The 20,153-nt window shown below is 42.0% G+C and overlaps 1 protein-coding gene across 2 annotated transcripts in view; it reads right to left on the bottom strand.

Annotated features, from left to right (window-relative positions):
* The window catches only part of NCS1 (neuronal calcium sensor 1), a 99,319-nt gene that overhangs the window by 37,926 nt on the left and 41,240 nt on the right, over positions 1-20,153 (bottom strand). The window contains exon 1 of one of the 2 annotated variants that reach the window (XM_063432431.1): positions 12,497-12,573. The exons of the other annotated variant lie outside the window; for it this stretch is intronic. Within the exon in view, the coding sequence (XP_063288501.1) occupies positions 12,497-12,543 (47 nt within the window). The 5' untranslated portion in view covers positions 12,544-12,573. Of the gene's footprint in view, positions 1-12,496; positions 12,574-20,153 lie in introns of those variants that run through there. 2 annotated transcript variants of the gene reach the window in all.

Genomic DNA, 20,153 nt, shown 5'->3' with positions numbered 1-20,153 from the left:
AATAAGCAGCATTGGTCACTGTCTATCCACTTTGTAAAGTGTGTTAAAGGGACACTATAGTCACCAGAACAGCTTCAGCTTATTGAATTCGTTCTGGTAAGTATAATCATTACCTTCAGGCTTTTGGCAGTAAATACTGTTTTTTCAGAGAAAATACAGTGTTTACATTACAGCCTAGGGCAGGCATAGGCAAACTTCGTCACTCCAGATGTTTTGGATTACACCTCCAATGATGCTTTGCCAGCATTGTGGGTGTAAGAGCATTATGGAGGATGTAGTCCACAACATCTGGACTGCAGAAGGTTGCCTATCCCTGGCCTAGGGATATCTCCTCAGATGGCTACTAGAGGTGCTGCCTGGGGCAGTGCGTGACAGTGAGCAGCACTGCTATTCAGTGTCTCCACCCTCTGCATGGAGACACTGAACTTTCCTCATGGAGATGCATTGATTCAGTGTATCTGTATGAGGAGATGCTGATTGGCCAGGGCTGTGTTTGGCTTGTGGTGGCTCTGACTCTGACTGACTCAGCCCACGTGATATTTTCTCCTTGATGGGCATTCTCCTCATTCTCCTGGGTTCTATGATTGAACTAAACACCCAACCACAACTACTGACAGCGGGTGAGCCTACAGAACAAGCTCAGTGTTAAAGGTGCACTTAATGGAATAGTTATGTTTTTTTCTGTGCATTTCTTAATGGAGGGCTATGCTGTGAAAATAAATGAATACAAAGCAAATTTGCTGTGTGCATCATATTTCCATTAAAAAAAAAAGAAACAATAATTGAGAATGATAGTGGTTCTGCACTGATGAGCATGTCTATGCACATTTAATGTGCTCCTTATTGCTGAACAGAATATTAAAAGGGGTAACTAGCAAGAATTACAGACTGATCTGGTGTCACAAGGGAGGCATCATGGTATAGAGATAGATGAATGTAAGGGGTAAAGGGACTCTCCAGATCCCTAAAACACTTTAACTTGCTGAAATCCTTTATGTGTGAAGAGTGTGACCTTTTTTATAAAATGTTACAAAAAGTGCAGATTTGAATAGAAATTGGCAATTTTAGAAATTACTAATCCTCTACCTTTTAATCTGACAACTGGTCCTCTTACTTCCTGGTTGGGACAGTGCAGTGGAGCTAAACACAAGTGGCAGTGTGATGTAATTCCAGTAAAATACAAGTTTAGCAGGCTAAGATTGCCACAAGGCATATGTATGTATATGTGTTTGTAGTACACGTAGCTAAGATACTGTTATCACTGTACTGACCAGGTGCAGGAATGTAAGAACTGGAATTACGCGTCCCTCTCCTTTATATCAGATGAGTCACGTGGTTAGACCGGATGGATGAGTTTAGACTCTATTTATTAAATAGGTTAAGGGTATGTGTGGGTGTAGTTAATTGTGGGAGGAGCTACAGTGCTATATAAGGAATGTACTCTATGTATTCAGTACTCAGACTTTGCTGTATTTTGGTGACGCTAGTCCCTCTGAGTCCCGATCGGTGATCCAATAAAGAATCTCTTCCTTCCTGAAGAAACCTGTGTCCATCTCTCTGTGCTTGGCTTCCGTCAGTTTCTCCGGTATCATTTGGTGCATTGGCCGGGAAGCTCATCGTTCAACGGTAGCTGAGAGGCAGAGGCGTGAGACGGTCTATCTTTGCCCACGTTCTCTACGGCTGCACCCCTGAACTTCTGCGTGGACCTCCCTTCGTCTCGGCGCCACTGGTCTGTTGTCCAGGAGATCATCGGCCTCTACGTGAGAAGTGCTGGGGTGTCCCCGTCGATGAGTGTGAACTCAGGTTCAGGAACGAGGAGGTAAGACAACTGCTGTTTTAGACGGCAGGACCCACTAGGGGTATACCGATTGTGCGGTAGGCCCAAAGGGGTTTTGAATCAGTGTATCTGCCCCCTCTGTCGGAGGGAAGGAGCGAAGGCGCACCGCTCGATCGAACGCTCTTTAGTCAGACCGTTTGATTTGGTTAGTCAGGCGGGGTCCTGGTGTAAATAGCCCTAGCCGGACACCGGTGTCTTGTCTAGACTAGCGTTCTAGGGTGTATATTACGTTCGCTAGGTCGGAGGGACCGGGAGACTAAGCGGCGCCTGTGTAAATTCGGTTCGCTAGTTCTCATCCTATCTGGGCTAAGTGGGAAGGCGTGTAAATTTGGAACCCACTAGACTTTTGATAGTGCGACTAAGAGGCGCCTGTGTAAATTCGGTTCTCTAGCTCGCTATATATGTGGTGATTGGGCAGTGTGGCTAACCAAAACGGGTGTATATAGTTTTAGGTAGTCCATTCAAGGTACTGGCCAATAGTTTAGTTGGGAATTGTAAATGTGTTAACGATTGTTTTAGTAAAGTGTATATCTTGTTAGATAGCGCGAGCTCAGCCGTCTAGCGAGAGTGTTAATAGTGTGTTGCTGTATTATAGTGCACGGTACCATAACCCTGTATATTTACTGACATTATATAATAAGTACTAATCATTGTCGTCCATTGCATGTTTAACACCATAACCACTAATAATTGTATTGTGACCTTAACTTGTGCTTTGACCTATGCTAACCGTACTGTAACCGCTATTTGTAAAAGACGATGTTACTGGGGTGTGTTATAGACGGGTAATTCGTATATAGAGAATTATAGCGTGGGTGACTGTATAGTTACGCCAAAGGGCATAATATTGATTATATAGTGACTGGTGTAACAGCTGTGTGTGTACGGGAATTCCCTGAGTGTTTATTGTTATTGTGTACGTTTCACTTGGTAACCGTACCACGTGGTGCTGTTGCCAGAGGAAACGGGTGTGACTGTTGAATAGTACGCGTGTATAGTATTCGTTGTCGACGACGTTCCATTGTTAAGTATGGGTGCGTCGCAGTCAACGATTCCGGATCCCTTAGGATGTATGGTTAAGAATTTTAAAAAGGGATTCAAAGTTTGTGATTTTGGGGTAAAGATGTCTCCTGTACGTTTGGTCACTTTGTGTACTAGGGAGTGGCCTACTTTGGTTGCGGCATGGCCGCCACGTGGCAGTTTGGATCCAACTCTGGTACAGCGCTTACACGTGGCTGTATCGGGTAGGCCTGAACTTTACGGCCAGTTTCCTTATATTGACTGTTGGAGACAGGCCGTAAATGACTCGCCAAAATGGCTCCAGACATGCCACGAGGAGCAGTGTCGCCTCATGGTAGCTAGGACTTGCTCGTCCACTAGGACTGGTGTTAGGCCCATTTTGGACACGCCCCCTGAGTCCGAGATCCCTTTGCCGCCCCCTTACTTTCCGTTAAGAAGAAGTGACGCAAACGCAGGAAGTCCTGCACCCCTCCCCTCATTACCCTCATCCACTTCCGCTTCCTCCTCCAGTACAGGATCCACCCCCCCTCGTACTAAATCTCCCCTTCCGGAACCAGAATCCACCCCCATTAGAAACGAATATCCTGATTTGGCGCCACTTCAGACTTCCGGTCAAGCTTCATCTAGCTCGGCTCGAAGTGTTTTATTTACGACCTTTTCCCAAAACCGACCTCCCACATCCCCATACCCTATCTCTCCCCGACCGGAACCCATGACTGACGCCTCTCTACGTAGCCCCATCCAAACCCGACAGTTGACTGATGCCCAACAATTAAAGCACTATCAGATGCCTCTTCGTCTGAATCCCGGGTCAGCTTATATCGATGCCGCAGGTCAAATGGCACACGCTGACCCAGTCTTCGTATATGTCCCATTTACCACAACCGATCTTTTAAACTGGAAGAAGTGCTGAAAAACCGGTTCTTAAAAGTCGACTCTGTACATTGGGAGGCCACGTAGTAAAACACCAATTCCTTTATATGCCTGAATGTCCAGTCCAATTGCTGGGACGTGATATGCTATCAAAATTACAAGCGCAGATTACGTTCCTACCAAATGGAACAACATCCTTAAAGTTTAATGGACCTTCAGGTATTATGACTTTATCCGTACCAAAGGAAGAAGAGTGGCGACTTTATACAGTGTTGACTAGCCAAAACCCTAGGAGTGATGAGACATTGTTTAACATACCAGGAGTTTGGGCAGAGAACAACCCACCAGGACTGGCCCGCAATATTCCACCAATAAAAATTGAACTGAAACATGGGGTTTATCCAGTGAGCCTAAGACAATATCACATTCCGCAGAAGGCTAAGAAGAACATCCAATCCTATCTGGATAAGTTCATACGGTATGGTATCCTAAAATTCTGTACTTCCCCCTGGAACACCCCATTGCTGCCTGTTCAAAAGCCCGGTACAGATGAGTATCGACCTGTACAGGACTTAAGAGCAGTCAATGATGCGGTTGTTAGCATACATCCAGTTGTACCCAATCCATATAACCTGCTTGCTTTAATTCCGGGCGGGGCTACTTACTTCACAGTCTTAGATCTCAAAGATGCCTTCTTTTGCCTCCGAATTGCCGCAGAAAGCCAATGTATTTTCGCTTTCCAATGGGAGAACGCTGTAACGGGCTCAAAACGCCAAATGACTTGGACAAGACTGCCCCAAGGGTTTAAAAATTCACCTACCCTATTTGGTTCAGCTCTAAGTCAAGATCTACTGGATTTCGAGTCTATCCCAGGAGAATGTGTATTGTTACAATATGTAGATGACTTGTTGATAGCAGCAGTTACAAAAGAAAAATGTCAGCAAGCAACGCACGATCTACTACATATTCTCTGGAAGGCAGGATACAAGGTGTCCAGGAAGAAGGCTCAGTTGTGTTTGCCAACTGTCAAGTATCTGGGATTCCATATCTCTGAAGGTCAAAGGATTATGGGGCCAGAGAGAAAAGAAGCTGTCTGCCAAATACCAATACCCAAGAATAGAAGACAAGTGCGAGAATTCTTGGGGGCAGCAGGCTTCTGTAGGATATGGATTCCCAGCTATGCGATACTGGCAAAACCTCTGTACGCAGCCATCAAAGGTACAGAGCACGACCCCTTCTTATGGACCCAAGAACAGCAAACGGCATTTGAAGATGTGAAGAAGGCTTTGATGAGTGCCCCAGCATTAGGTCTACCTGATCACACACGACCATTCTACTTATATGTACACGAGCAAAGAAGAATGGCTGTGGGAGTATTGACACAGTACTTGGGATCATGGCAAAGACCTGTTGCCTACATGTCTAAGCAACTGGATGCAGTGGCCAGCGGACTTCCACCTTGTCTAAGAGCCGTAGCTGCAGCTGCCCTGCTAGTAGCTGAAGCCGATAAACTCACTCTGGGTCAAGAACTTTATGTACGAGTCCCACATGCAGTACAGACGTTGTTGGATTACAAAGGAAATCATTGGTTTAGTAACAGCCGTATGACCAAGTATCAAGCAATGTTGTGTGAAAACCCAAGAGTGCATTTAGAGACTGTAAACACCTTAAATCCAGCTACCCTTTTGCCGCAACCTACTGAAAGTCAACATGATTGTTTGGAAGTAATGGATGAAGTATTTTCAAGTAGACCAGATCTTCGTGATTTTCCCATCCAGAACCCCGATGTTCAATATTACACCGACGGCAGTAGTTATGTGAAAGAAGGGATCCGCTATGCAGGATATGCAGTGACAACAATAGACAAGGTGATAGAAGCTCGGCCACTGGCGAAAGGAACATCAGCACAAAAGGCAGAATTAATAGCACTAACACGAGCGTTACAATTGGCTGAAGGTTTAAGAGTAAATATCTATACGGACTCTAAGTATGCGTTTTTAACCACTCATGCCCACGGAGCTTTGTATAAAGAAAGAGGACTACTGAATTCAGAAGGCAAAGAAATCAAGTACGCAGCTGAAATCCTACAACTTTTGGAAGCAGTGTGGGAGCCGAAAGAAGTCGGTATCATACATTGTCGAGCGCATCTGAGAGGAGATGGTGATGTAACCAAGGGAAATCGGATGGCAGATAGTGCAGCTAAGCGTGCTGCTGAATCAGGAAGACAGGAGTATGTGGGGCATATAGCTGCTCTTATACCAACTCCACTGTCCCAATGGACTCCAGTTTATACAGCTCAAGAAGAGGAGTGGTTAAAGACTGAACTGGGAAAGTATTTGGAGAACAAGTGGTATCAGCTAGAAGATGGAAGAATAGTCATACCAGCATCACTAGCGGTAGAAATTGTCCAAAATTATCACAACGGGACACATTCTGGGAGAGACAGTACTGAAGAATCTCTCAGGAAACATTTCTACATACCAAGATTGTCCAACTTGACTCAGGCCATTGTACGCAGATGTGTAACGTGTGCTAAGAATAATGCAAGACAAGGACCAGTAAAGCCACCAGGAGTCCAGTTTATGGGGGGACTCCCCATGTCCGATCTACAAATAGACTTTACAGTAATGCCTAAATCGGGTGGACATCGTTACCTGTTGGTAATTGTGTGCACCTATTCAGGCTGGGTAGAAGCATGTCCTACTCGTACAGAGAAAGCAGGAGAAGTTGTAAGATTCCTGCTACGAGAAATAATACCCCGATATGGACTACCCTGTTCTATAGGATCGGACAATGGTCCAGCTTTTGTTCATCAGTGCCTACAACAACTGACTCATATGCTTGGTATAAAGTGGAGGCTTCATACTGCATATAGACCCCAGAGTTCTGGTAAGGTAGAGAGAATGAATAGAACTATAAAGAACCAGTTGGCTAAAATGTGTCAGGAAACCCAACTTAAGTGGAACGTTCTCTTACCCATAGCTTTATTGCGAATCCGCAGTACCCCTACCAGAAGGATGGGCCTCTCTCCTTTTGAAATCATGTATGGGCGACCACCTCCCGTACTTGGTAACTTAAGGGGGGACTTGAGTCAGTTGGGAGAAGGAATTACCCGGCAGCAGGTTGTAGAGTTGGGTAAGACTATGGAGGAGGTACAGAAATGGGTACAAGATAGATTACCTGTGAATATTTATCCCCCTGTTCATAGTTATCATCCAGGAGACCAAGTGTGGATTAAAGAGTGGAATAATGTACCGTTAGGGCCCAAGTGGAGAGGTCCTTATGTTGTTCTTTTGTCTACCCCTACAGCGATAAAAGTAGCCGAAGTAACTCCGTGGATACATCACTCCAGGGTTAAACCAGCAGCAGTCGATTCTTGGCAAATTACAGCAGATCCAGAGAATCCCTGCAAGATCCGGTTGAAACGCACTACTCAGTCGGAGTAACGAGGAATTATTGTGGATTACAAATTTTATTGTTACAGGTGTGAGTGAGAAGGCCATAATAAAGCCTGTCCGCTTACCAACACATAGTGTATAAGCCAGGAAAGTCTCGAAGGGACACCTGTGAAGACGAGCAGAACTCCATTCCCTGCAGCCCTCACATCCTGGAAGCTGAGGTTCCATCGCACGGACGAAGACTGAGGATGACGGCGAAAGATGTGCTTTTGATTGTGTTTATTTATATGTGTTTTTATATTCAGGAAGGTAGAGGTACCGACACTCCTAGCTGTGAGGTATGCATTAAGACTACGAGAACAGGTAACCATATTTCCCAAACCCTAATTTGGCATTCACAATACGAATGTAAAGGAGAGGTATCAAGATGTAGATACCTAAATATAGACTATAGTGTGTGCCATTTAGGAGTAGGAGAACCTAAGTGCTTCAGTCCAGAGTATCAACCTCGTACAATTTGGTTGACTCTCAGGAATGGAGATCCTCAGGGGACCCTAATTAATAAGACGGTGTTAGAATCCGTACATTCTTCGGGTGTTCTGCTATTTGATGCATGTAAGGCGATATCAAGTGGTAGAAAACCGTGGAATGTATGTGGGGATCTTAGATGGGAGAGGACGTATGGGTCTAATGATAAATATATTTGTCCCAGTAGTAAAAATAAATATGTGAGTCCTAGATGCCCAAATAAAGACTATAACTTTTGTCCATATTGGTCTTGTGTGGGGTGGGCGACTTGGGGACAGACAGTAGATAAAGACATGATAGTGACTAAGTTGCCGACTAGCCCTTATTGTAAGTCTATGGAATGCAACCCAGTCCATATACTTATTAATAACCCCGACAAGTTCCTAGATAAGTATGGAAATTTATTTGGGTTTCAGATATACGGGACGGGTTTAGATCCTGGGACATTATTGTTTATAGGAATAGAGACTGATACGGTATCCTCCCAGACTCATCAAGTATACCATTCCTTTTATGAAGAGATGAGTATAGATAATAAGATCCCCCATAACGCTAAAAACCTGTTCATTGACCTAGCTGAAAGTATTGCCGGTAGTCTTAATGTTACCAACTGCTATGTGTGTGGAGGTACTAACATGGGAGACCAATGGCCTTGGGAAGCAAAGGAGGTAATGTCCGGTTCTGAGGCAGTTGACCAACTAATATCTACACAAGCCGATTATCATTTGAGTGTTAGAGGTAAATCTGAGTGGAGATTAAAGACCTCCATCATAGGTTATGTTTGCATAGCAAGGAAAGGAATAATGTATAATACTTCTGTAGGAGAATTAACTTGTCTAGGGCAAAAAGCTTATGATGATGATACTAAAAATACAACTTGGTGGTCGGCTTCAAATGTCTCAGAACCATCTAACCCGTTTGCTAGATATGCCAGTTTAAAGGATGTGTGGTTTGATTTATCCATCACATCTACCTGGAGAGCCCCAGCAAATTTGTACTGGATCTGTGGTAAGAAAGCCTATTCGGAGTTGCCACAGGACTGGGAAGGGGCATGTGTGTTGGGTATGCTCAAACCATCCTTCTTCTTGTTACCGATTGAAACAGGTGAGACTTTAGGTGTTAAAGTGTATGATGTGAATCATAGGAAGAAAAGGGGACCCTTAGAGATAGGCACCTGGGAAGATAATGAATGGCCTCCCCAGCGTATCATAGATTATTATGGGCCAGCCACGTGGGCAGAAGATGGTACCTTTGGTTATAGAACCCCAATTTATATGCTCAACCGTATTATAAGATTACAGGCGGTGGTTGAGATTATTACTAATGAGACCTCACAAGCACTCAATCTTCTAGCGAAGCATAATACCAGGATGAGGACAGCAGTGTACCAAAATAGATTAGCCTTGGATTACCTTTTGGCAGTAGAGGGAGGTGTATGTGGGAAGTTTAACCTGAGCAATTGCTGTCTTCAAATAGATGACGAAGGGCAAGCAATAGCTGAGCTTACTAGCCATATGGTTAAACTAGTGCATGTGCCTACTCAGGTATGGAAAGGGTACAATCCAAGTAGTTGGTTTGGTAGCTGGTATGAGTGGTTTGGAGGGCTTAAGGCAGTGGTAGGTGGAGTCCTACTGATTTTACTGTTGTGTCTACTCCTACCGTGTCTTATACCCTTAGTAGTTAGGTCTGTGCAAAGCCTGATAGGAAGTATAGCAGAGAGGAAGGCTGCTGCACAGATAATGGCGATATATAAGTATAAGGCTCTAGATCAAGGAGAACCAATGCAGGAAGATGAGTGTTAAAAGATTCACATCATAAGATAAGTCTGGTCTGGTTCATGGTAACCTGAGGTATATGCAAACCAAGGTTAAGTGATGCCTCAAGTAATTGTGAAATATCAGAGGCATCAAAGGGGGGAATGTGATGTAATTCCAGTAAAATACAAGTTTAGCAGGCTAAGATTGCCACAAGGCATATGTATGTATATGTGTTTGTAGTACACGTAGCTAAGATACTGTTATCACTGTACTGACCAGGTGCAGGAATGTAAGAACTGGAATTACGCGTCCCTCTCCTTTATATCAGATGAGCCACGTGGTTAGACCGGATGGATGAGTTTAGACTCTATTTATTAAATAGGTTAAGGGTATGTGTGGGTGTAGTTAATTGTGGGAGGAGCTACAGTGCTATATAAGGAATGTACTCTATGTATTCAGTACTCAGACTTTGCTGTATTTTGGTGACGCTAGTCCCTCTGAGTCCCGATCGGTGATCCAATAAAGAATCTCTTCCTTCCTGAAGAAACCTGTGTCCATCTCTCTGTGCTTGGCTTCCGTCAGTTTCTCCGGTATCAGCAGCAATTGCTCGGATCACCTGCCTTCCAAAGACTTCTCATTGAGCTGCATTGGTAAGTCTGTGATTGGACAGTCACAGAAAGTATGGGCGGGGTTAGAAGGGGAGGGCTTGCAAAGGCTGCAGACAAGAGATCTTTTGCAAGCTGTTTTTAGATAAACCTCCAATGAGGTATAGCTACTAAACAGTGATTTAAAACAAAATTGTGCTGTGTCCCTTTAAAGAATGCAAGCATATCAGGATACACGCGTTTCAGAAATAAACCCTTTAAACACAGAAATCTCAGCGGTGACTGCCCGTTCTGTTGCAGTGACTTCGCTGCAGGAGATAAATATTCAATTCACCCACTTCTACGCTTCACTTTATAAAAGGATAATCCCACTTATCCCACTAACATCACATTTTCTGCATTCTTCCCACATCTCTCAGAAACGATAGATCATCTTAATTTAGAAATATATGTGAAAAATATAAAATTAATTTGGAGTATTTCAGCATGTAGTCTTGTGAAACCCTTTCTTTCTTCACAGTTGCTGCTACGATGTATGTGGTTACCATGGAGATTCAGAAAGCATCCTTCCTGCAATTATCTGTCTGGCTTAGTGCACTGTCATTACCTATTTCACTGTTAATATGAGCATGTGATGCGGGGGGGTAGGTAGAGGTCAGTGATGGCTATTCTTAACATCTCCGTATATTTTTTAACTAAATGTCCCATGATGCACAGCAAGTTATAGGATATGTAGTTCAAATAAACAGGGTTCTGGTATAATGACCAGTGTTGAATTTGCACGTAAATGATTTATTGCACTAAGGGCTGGTTTAAGATATTGATATTTTAAAACACATTGTCCGAAATGTCCCTAGTCAGAAGCACAGCCCGTCTTTTTTATCCTCATGTTTCTGATTTCTGGGACCCCGTCATTTTTGGTGTATGATCGTGTAACTCATGAGTGTATAAAGCAAAGCCATGAATAGAAATGTGTATTTAAAATACAATAAATGTGTTTCGAAATGAGTTAATGTAAATAAGACAGTTTGGTTCTAAAATAAATTATTTGTTACGTAAACAGCAACTAGTAGGCTGTAATGTTACCCAACAGGTTTTGGTAATAGCCCCATTTCTAGCCACACCCCCAGTCACACACCCTAAAATTAAGGAAGGCATCCATCGTTGGCCATCTGAAACAAGTGAAACCACCAAGTATGGTTTGAAAATCCTGACCCCTAGTCCCATGTTTGTTACCTGGCGTCCCATTTATGTAGAGACACCAGAGAAATACCCTTAATAAGAAAATGAAGACCTCCCCAGATGCACCTGCGCCATGCAAACTCTTCGCAGGGTCTTCAGAGCATTAAAGAAAACTTCAGAAGCGCCCCGCTCATGGACAGACCTGAGTGAAGCTGGCCTTCAGCCTGGCATAACATGCCACATTTTTGGGTCGAATTTTGAGCGAGACATACCTGTGCATTGCCACTATGCCGCAAGACCCAAATGGCCCAATTTTGGGAGATCTGGTTGCCTAAGACAGACTATAAATGAATGAGATAGTTTGAAAGCTAAATTTAAATTGAGTTCTTGGCAGATTCCAACAGCTAGCAAAAGACGTTAAGAGGGCCTTTTATTTCCCAGTTGTATTAATCATAACTAAGCAGATGGTCATTATTTGGCCTTTAGTTACATGCCCTCTGATCTGATGGCAGGACTTCTTAGCAGATGGATGGACCTTAGAGGTATATATATATATGAGAGAGAGAGATTTACATTTATTTTCATGATAGACTATTCTCAATGTGAAAGCAACCTGAGTATGTCAACAGAAATGCATGTCTCTTGACGGGCTCTAAAAAGCAGAAATTGATATGTAAACATGTAATATATTTACATATAGATTGAATACACTTGTATATGTCACAGAGAGACAAAAACACAGACGGTGTAACACATGTAGACGCTGTAAAGATGACGTGATGCACGTGCAGGCTTTGGCACACACACACGGATACAGGCAGACTCATTAGACAAGTCATGTTGAAATCCTCCAATTCTGCCCAATCTCACTATGAATTTACTAAGAGGCTCTCAGAATCTGCCATCAATAGAATGTGCTCGTCTGTTCTAGAAATCTGCCCATTCATCATGAGACACTGCGCAATACCTTTCTGAAACTCCCGGCCCATCATCAGAATCTGCCTATTTACCCTAATAATCTGTTCATTCAGCATCCAATTCTGCCCATTCACTCTACAGATCTGACTATACATCATCAATAATACCCAATTGCCTTGAGAATCTGCTCATTCATCAAGAGAAGCAGCCCATACACCCAAGAATCTGCCCATTCCCTATAGACAACAGAGATTTGTGGAAGGGGCACTCAAAGCTCTATAAATCTTTCCGCATGCTGTAGTAGTTATGGTGACAGGAGTCCCTTGGCACCACACCATGGTTAATAGGCAAAACATTTTTGCACAGTTTGACACTTACCTGGGTCCACAAGGATCCATGAAGAGGGTCCACTGATACCTCTTCATGGATATTCCTAATGCGCAAATCCCCCTTAAAAAGGCATAGTATGGGGGTTGTGCACCATGACATCACCCTGCATTTCAGCCAACAAAAAGATCCCAGCAGGATGCAGCGCTGCAACATGTGTTGGCGCTTTATAAATAAAGTATAACCATAATAATAATAATTTTTTCATGGTGGTGATGCACGCACGGATGCTGTGTCATAAATAGACGCAGGGTCCAGACCTATTGTGTGAGCTCCCAGAGGCCCTGAGCATTGTGTGAGGCTGAGTAGAGGAAGACATAGCACCGAGCAATTGTGACAGCAATTAATTAATCTTTTAAATCAAGGAACCCCTTCGTGTATGAAGATATTAAAGACAGGTTACTCTGAGACACAGGGTATATCCTGCCGGAGGCTCGGCCCCGGGGCCCGTCTGGCAGCAGCTGCAGGTGAATAATGCATGATTAGGCTGCTGCGCCCACCCTTGACACAGCCTGCTGCACCACATCACTAAAGTCAGTTATTCGCTTGGCTGCGAGCTGCAAGCTCAGCTATTTCACACGCTGTCTGGAGCCTGCGACCAAGATTCCCCCGAAGACATCACCCTGCATTTCAGCCAACAAGGAGATCCCAGCAGGAGGCAGCAGGGGGGAGGAGATGCCTGACTTTGCACTTGTACTAAAACCTGCTTAGTCTGACCTTGAGTCTTTTATGCCAAAAAAAAAAAAACTATTTAGGGAACCATGGCATAGCTATGATAAACGCACTTTCCTGAAAGTCCAACGTTATATAAAGAAATATTAATTAAAGGGACATTCCAGGCTGTAGACTAATTGCCTCATTTAAAGACATTAGCTAGATAGATAGATAGATAGATATTAGCTAGCTAGATAGATAGATAGATAGATAGATAGATATTAGATAGATAGATAGATATTAGATAGATAGATATTAGATAGATAGATATTAGATAGATAGATAGATAGATAGATAGATAGATAGAGAGATAGGAAGATAGATAGATAGATATATATTAGATAGATAGATAGATAGATAGATAGAGAGATAGATAGATAGATAGATAGATAGATAGATATTAGATAGATAGATAGATAGATAGAGAGATAGGAAGAGATAGATAGATAGATATATATTAGATAGATAGATAGATAGATAGATAGATATTAGATAGATATTAGATAGATAGATAGATAGATAGAGAGATGGATAGATATTAGATAGATAGATAGATAGATAGATAGATAGATAGATAACACACACAAATGTATATGATTTCTGTATATCCTATCATGTTATTTACAAATCTGCAGCTACCCCAGAGACCAGGAAGCTGCTAAGATTTCTTCTAAATACTTTATTTAAAAGGTAATTCTGCACAGATCCCATATACCTTTGCCCTGCAGAGATTGGTTCACATGCTATGTAGTTCACCATTTCTAAAGTAGTTTTATTCATGAAAAGCTATGAAAGAAGCTACGCTGCATAGCTTCCCTCTGTTGGAATGGGGATTTGAAGTTGCATGAGATGCAGAATTTAACAAGAGCAATACTAGAAAGCGTTTTGTACCATAAGTAAAATAAAAGGTTATGGTGCTCAGACCATTAAAAAAAAACAGATAATTAATTCCTTGATTTCATCCGTATCATTTCATTGAGGTGAAGTGGTCTCGGTGAAGTGCCCCTGTCAATTTACCCCTGCATTCTAAAACATTACTGTTTAGTAGATACGGTAATGTTTTCATTGCAAAGCTAAACACACCACTAATAGCTTTCTGGAAGACTCTGCTTTTGTAAGTATTTACCCACTTGCTGTTTAACCCCTTAACCCCTTAAGGACACATGACGTGTGTGACACGTCATGATTCCATTTTATTCCAGAAGTTTGGTCCTTAAGGGTTTAAGGACCAAACTTCTGGAATAAAATGGAATTTTGACGTGTCAGACATGTCATGGTCCTTAAGGGGTTAAACAACTGTGCAGACTGTGATAAAACCACCTCTTCATTCCACATACTTATTGCTTTTACTGTTATAAACCCTTTCCTTTGGCTTAGACGAAATCTCCTTTATTCCAGTCTAAATGCGTGACCTATACATAATCCTGTTTATGAATAGATTTCCACACCATGGTTTGTATTGGCCCTGAATATATTTGTATAATGTCATCATATCACCGACCCGATCTACACCCGCCGCACCGATGAGGCCTACTAGCGTGGCAGGCGCGGGAGAGGCGGCCACTTTCCCGCCGCCGAGAATAAAGGGAAGGCAGACACAGAGCCCTCGTTCCCCCCCCTCTGGACCGGCGGGGGTCATCCCGGTCCTCCCTCACAAGATCAGCAGGACACGCCATACCCAAGCAACAGGACCACAGAGTCCAGAGGCCCCTAGCGGAGTACACAATATGGCGACTGGCCCAAGCACCACCACTATGTGCGAGATTAGAAGGGACACGGAGCTCCGATACAACAGCCTATTCAGGGCAATCTGGGCGAAGCTGGAGGCCCTATTGCAGCCCTCAAGACCGGAACGCTCACCCGGCGGTATGCTACAGGGCCCGAAGCGCAAAGGCAATGAGAGAGATGGGTCTAATCCCACTCTCACAACGTTCACACGCCAAAACAGGCGCGGCCCAACAGCACCGAAACGGACCATCCACAGCTTGCGCAAAACAGACCAAGCTAAGCAGATTCCGGGGACACAGACACACAGACAGCCCAGCCGACAGGCAGCGACCCAGAGCAGACGCAAGAGGGGCAATACACAACCAGTCAACCCGAGCAGAAGGCGGAAAGTAAAGCCCAATCATGACCGCTACGCCAACACCACGAACCGGCAGCAGCCAGCGACTACTCCGACCCACACGAATCTCAACCAGGGTCACATTTAACCCCCTCCGGGAACTGTCCTCCGGATATGCCAGCGAGCCTCACCTTTACCTTACACCTGCCTCAAGCTACTCACCGGCCGGTCCCAGCAGCCTCCCTCTGCTGGGCATCGAATGAGGATGACTATTGTGGACTCATGCCAGCCACCCAGGGGGACATATCCTTAGTGCACAACGTTAGATATTCCACCTAAGTGCTTTTTACGTGTGCTAGGATGTCTTGCACCCCTTTTTGCTATACTACTTAAAGCATGTTTTGCTTCCTTGACAACACTCAGCACTGGTGGTTGCACTATATTTGTCCTATCTGAAGCGGTCAGCTAGCCTAACAAAGCTATTTCAAGTTGTATATCTTATATTCTATTTAATCGTGATTAATTGTTACAACCTTTTAGCTTACTCTTGCCACAGTGAGGCTCAGAGAATACACTCATAATACACTAAATGTAAGCTTTTAGTAAACTCACACAGCCATAAATGTCTAGCCTTGAGCACAGCTACCACTGTAGGCACGTTTAGCATAGATACCTTCTTACAAATCGTTTTTTCAGCATTTAACTCGATAAAATCCAGCTCAGGCAACTTAAGCAGCGAAATCCAGCTAGTTAGACACTATTTGCATGTCTTCACCTATTTTTTTTTTTTTTTTATATACTTAAGTACCGCTGTCTGTTTATTGTCTTACGCTTGTTGATCCAGTAAGACCCACTAAGATAGACATATATACGATCAGCCTGTATTCAGCTTGTTTTATAAAATATAAAAATGTGCTTTTCTATAAATGCCATACAACTGTTGACTTATGCATGTTTTTCAATTGCCTGTGACTGCTGTTGCGGCATTGCAGGTATGCATTTGTTATCCCATGCACCACAAAATAAAGAATTATAAAAAAATATATATTCCAATCCTTTTATCAAGTTTGTAGCCCGCCTTTGCACTTTTTTTTTTAGTGTTATAATATCCTTCTTTAGTACAGTCTTACCAATGATTTATAAAGAGGCAAAATAATATTTTCATCCCGAGAATTAATGCCTCTATATATACACATGACAAAACCTTACTGACCCTAGCAACTGCTGATTGACATTGCACACCGTTACCTAGTTTGTTGTCTATAGCAATTCCCAAATCTTTCTTGTGTGTTGTTATCCTTAATCCACTACCATTTAGGGTATAAGTTGCTTGTGTAGTGTTCCTTTAAGTAAGTGTTATTTTTTACTGAAGCACAATAGCTGCACATCATAAGATTAAAAATAATCTCTCCCTATACACATAACTCTGACAAGACAATAGCTGTCATTTTAGCCCTACAAAGTAAAAAAATTGCAGTTTTAAATCCAAGGTTAAATCTTTCTCTATAGTCTTCCTAACAGCCACTAGGGGTCCTTCCTCCTCCAGACAGAATAAAACTCGTTCTGGTTATCAAACGCTGCTATTAGCCAAAATGTTGCCATGCATAGGCTCTCTGATCCAATGCTTTTCTTTGACAATTTGGATTGGACAAGATCATGGGTGACGTCAGCATGCTTGTCGGAGGCAGGGATGGAAGCTACAGCGTAGGAGTCCAGATATTGTAAACAAGGTGAATAATATTTATTAAACTTAGTTTTTACACTGCAAAAGGAGGTGGACTAAAGGGAACCTATATTCCCGAAATAACGATTGTTATTTTGGGAATTAAAGGGTCCCTTTTAAATCCTACCAATTTGTGGAGGGCTCTCTTTCCCCTTATGTGACACATGAGGACAGGAAGAGTGGACATGCTGGAAGATCTAATGCCATTAATCTGTAGTCCTCATGATCATTGGACTTACTGGAACATCTGACAAACCCTTTGAGATGGTCATACCTGAAGAATGTGCAATATTTTCCCAAGAGCAAAAAGTTCCAATATCTACAAAATGGCAGCTACCATAAATTCAGAACCCAGATCTTGATTATGTGTAAGACATCCCAATTTTTGCCAGAACAGTCCCAATTTTAGGGTAAGGACCCACTATCCTGGATTTGTTCCCTAATTTGCCTCTTATGAAAGCACCAGGGGACTGTCCCCAACAAGCGTAGCATGAGCCCACCATTAGATGAGCACAGAAACACAGCAACCTACAATATTTCATTAAAATACTACATAGGGTTATCTCACTAAGCAGTGTATTAACAACTGAACTGTATTCCAGAATTAGCATAATTTCAAACATTACTCCATATATCTACTTATTGTCAATTCTCACATGTAACTGTTTATTGAGTAAACCTATATATAACAGCAGGGACTGCTACATATTATTATTTTCTCTTGCTTTCGAATCTGTTGTTGGCTATAGATGGTAATGATTACCCAGCATTTTAAGACCTGCAGAAGCATGAAAAGCTGGGTTTACTCATTATAGTACAAACTATAATGAAGTGAAAATTGAATAGAAAAATGTCTGCAAAAATACAATTCTCCAAGTGAGCTATAGTCACAGCTTGGCCATTTTATTCCAAATTGTGGCATTTCGACTTCAAATTTATTTACTAAGAAGGTAAGTGAATAACCCAGGCTGAGTTCACCCTTCTGGCCATGATGACACTTTCAAATCTGAGGTTTGAACACGCAAAACATATCTCTAGCTACTGTAGAGAGGACAACAGCCCTTTACTTAAGAATGAAACTACTATACAAACATGCATTTCCATATTTAAACATTAATAATACTTCAAGCGTGTCATTACTACAGCTGACTGTTCTGAGCTCCATAGAAACCAAACACTTCATTAATTGGTTGATTTATTTGTATCTGGTTACTAAGACCTCATTATAAAAACCAAGCCTGGCCCATCCCTTGCTCATTGTCCTGGGCAAGCAATACTGTTCGGACCGTCTGCTACATGGAGTTTTCTGCGCTGGACAGATGTTCAAAATCACTGGACTGATTATTCCCTAGAAGTTTGAATTGTTGAGAATTCAAACGTGGGTTTATTCACTAAAAAGCACATTTTAGTGGATTGAAACCCTAACAGCAAAATGTGTAGTCAAAGACTGCTGTTTTGGAAAAATTCTCCTATAGCCCCTATAGTGTCCCTATTTAGGAGGGACAGTCCCTATTTTTAGGCCCAAATCTCTCTGTCCCACTTTTCTATCCTAATACCCCTATTGTAGATAACTACTTTGACCTTGAAATCAAAATATTTTTCATCACATGAAATACTTTTGTTTGATTTTATTCTGCAAAAAAGTTTTCAAAATATATATAAATAACTATTGTGTAGAAAGGTTAATTTTTACTATTTTTTTGACATTCACATATTCCTGGAATCTCTAAGTGTGGAAATGTTTTCATTGTCGCTGCTGAAATCCATTATGGGCAGGGTCCTATGGATTTGTGTGGACTTATAAGGAAAATCTATTTGCATTCTTCAATTTCTTAAAGAGGAACATTTGCTTTCAATGCAATAGCACATTCTTTGAGTCATGGTAAAGACTGTGAAGTCAGCTATTAGTTGTGCTTTCATGTATTGTTTAATGTATTTGTAAATGATAGTACTGTTCTCAAGCAAAAGTCTTTACGTTAGTTATCGACATATCAGTCATAGTTTATTGCTGTTATCTAAAACAAATTATTGTGTTAGTTGACAGGAGTCAATTATCAAGTTAAAAAAAAAACACATATTCATACATTGGAATAGGATTGTGGCACAGTCTGGCATTTGATGCAAATTGAAAAATGTCACATTTAATAGGTTCCAAAATATCACTATGGAGCCCATTTCTTGAGTGTTTCAAGAAAGATGGCTGCACTAATCAGCAACAGCTGTGTTAAAATTTCAGGGTTTCCGAGCTGCATTTAATCTATCTTAAATCACTAAAATGTGTGCCAGTCACCATTATGCAAATGGCCTCCTCCCTGTGGATAAGAGGGTTTGCAGAACTCACTGCAGCTACTGCAAAGTCTCATGATTTGCAGCAAATGCAAGAATCACAAAATTAATTTGCATCGGCCTAGAGTGGGCCTTTAAAGTCAGGTAGATTCCCAGGGACTAAAATCTGTGGCTCCCACATCACAGTTCTACTAAATCTCTATAATATATTTCTGGTAATAATAATTTGAGCTTAATGGAGGGTGTAGAAATAAAGAGTAAGAGAAAAGAAGCAAGCAACAAATAAACAAAGCAATTACATCAAGCAAACAACAGAGAAACAAGCAATTTTACGGCACCAGGGATGGCACGCGAGAACACCAATTTCCACAGCTTTTTTCCTCTAGAGTACCACTCAAATTCTAATTTAATTAATGGCAGCTGTTCCAGACTTTGGAATTTTATAGATACCTTTCATTGAACTGAAAATTAGTTAAACTAAGTTATACATAGACTAAGACACAGCAAATACAATGGTGATCTGCTCTATTTAAAATGAATTCTACAGGTAATACTTAATAAACATCCTATAAACTCCCCTAATCTTCATTCTAGTAAATATAATTAAAGTTTTTTTTTTCCTTTAGTGGGTTTGCAGTGGAAGTAAATATTATGAATGTATACCACTGCTGCACAGGACATTCCACAGGGCATAATTTTCCCATGATTCGCTGCATGACACATTTGGAATTTGCATAGTATGCCACATTGTGCCAGGACAGTTTTGTATCTAATGCAAATACATGTTTGTTGTTTTTTCATTATAACTTTTTATGAATATTTTATATCTAACTTTCATCTGAATATCAGAATGCGACTTT

The sequence above is a fragment of the Pelobates fuscus genome, chromosome 9 (assembly GCF_036172605.1).
Source record: "Pelobates fuscus isolate aPelFus1 chromosome 9, aPelFus1.pri, whole genome shotgun sequence".
Taxonomy (NCBI): domain Eukaryota; kingdom Metazoa; phylum Chordata; class Amphibia; order Anura; family Pelobatidae; genus Pelobates; species Pelobates fuscus.
The sequence above is the reverse complement of the archived record's forward strand: the minus strand, read 5'-3'. Positions and strand labels throughout refer to the sequence as shown.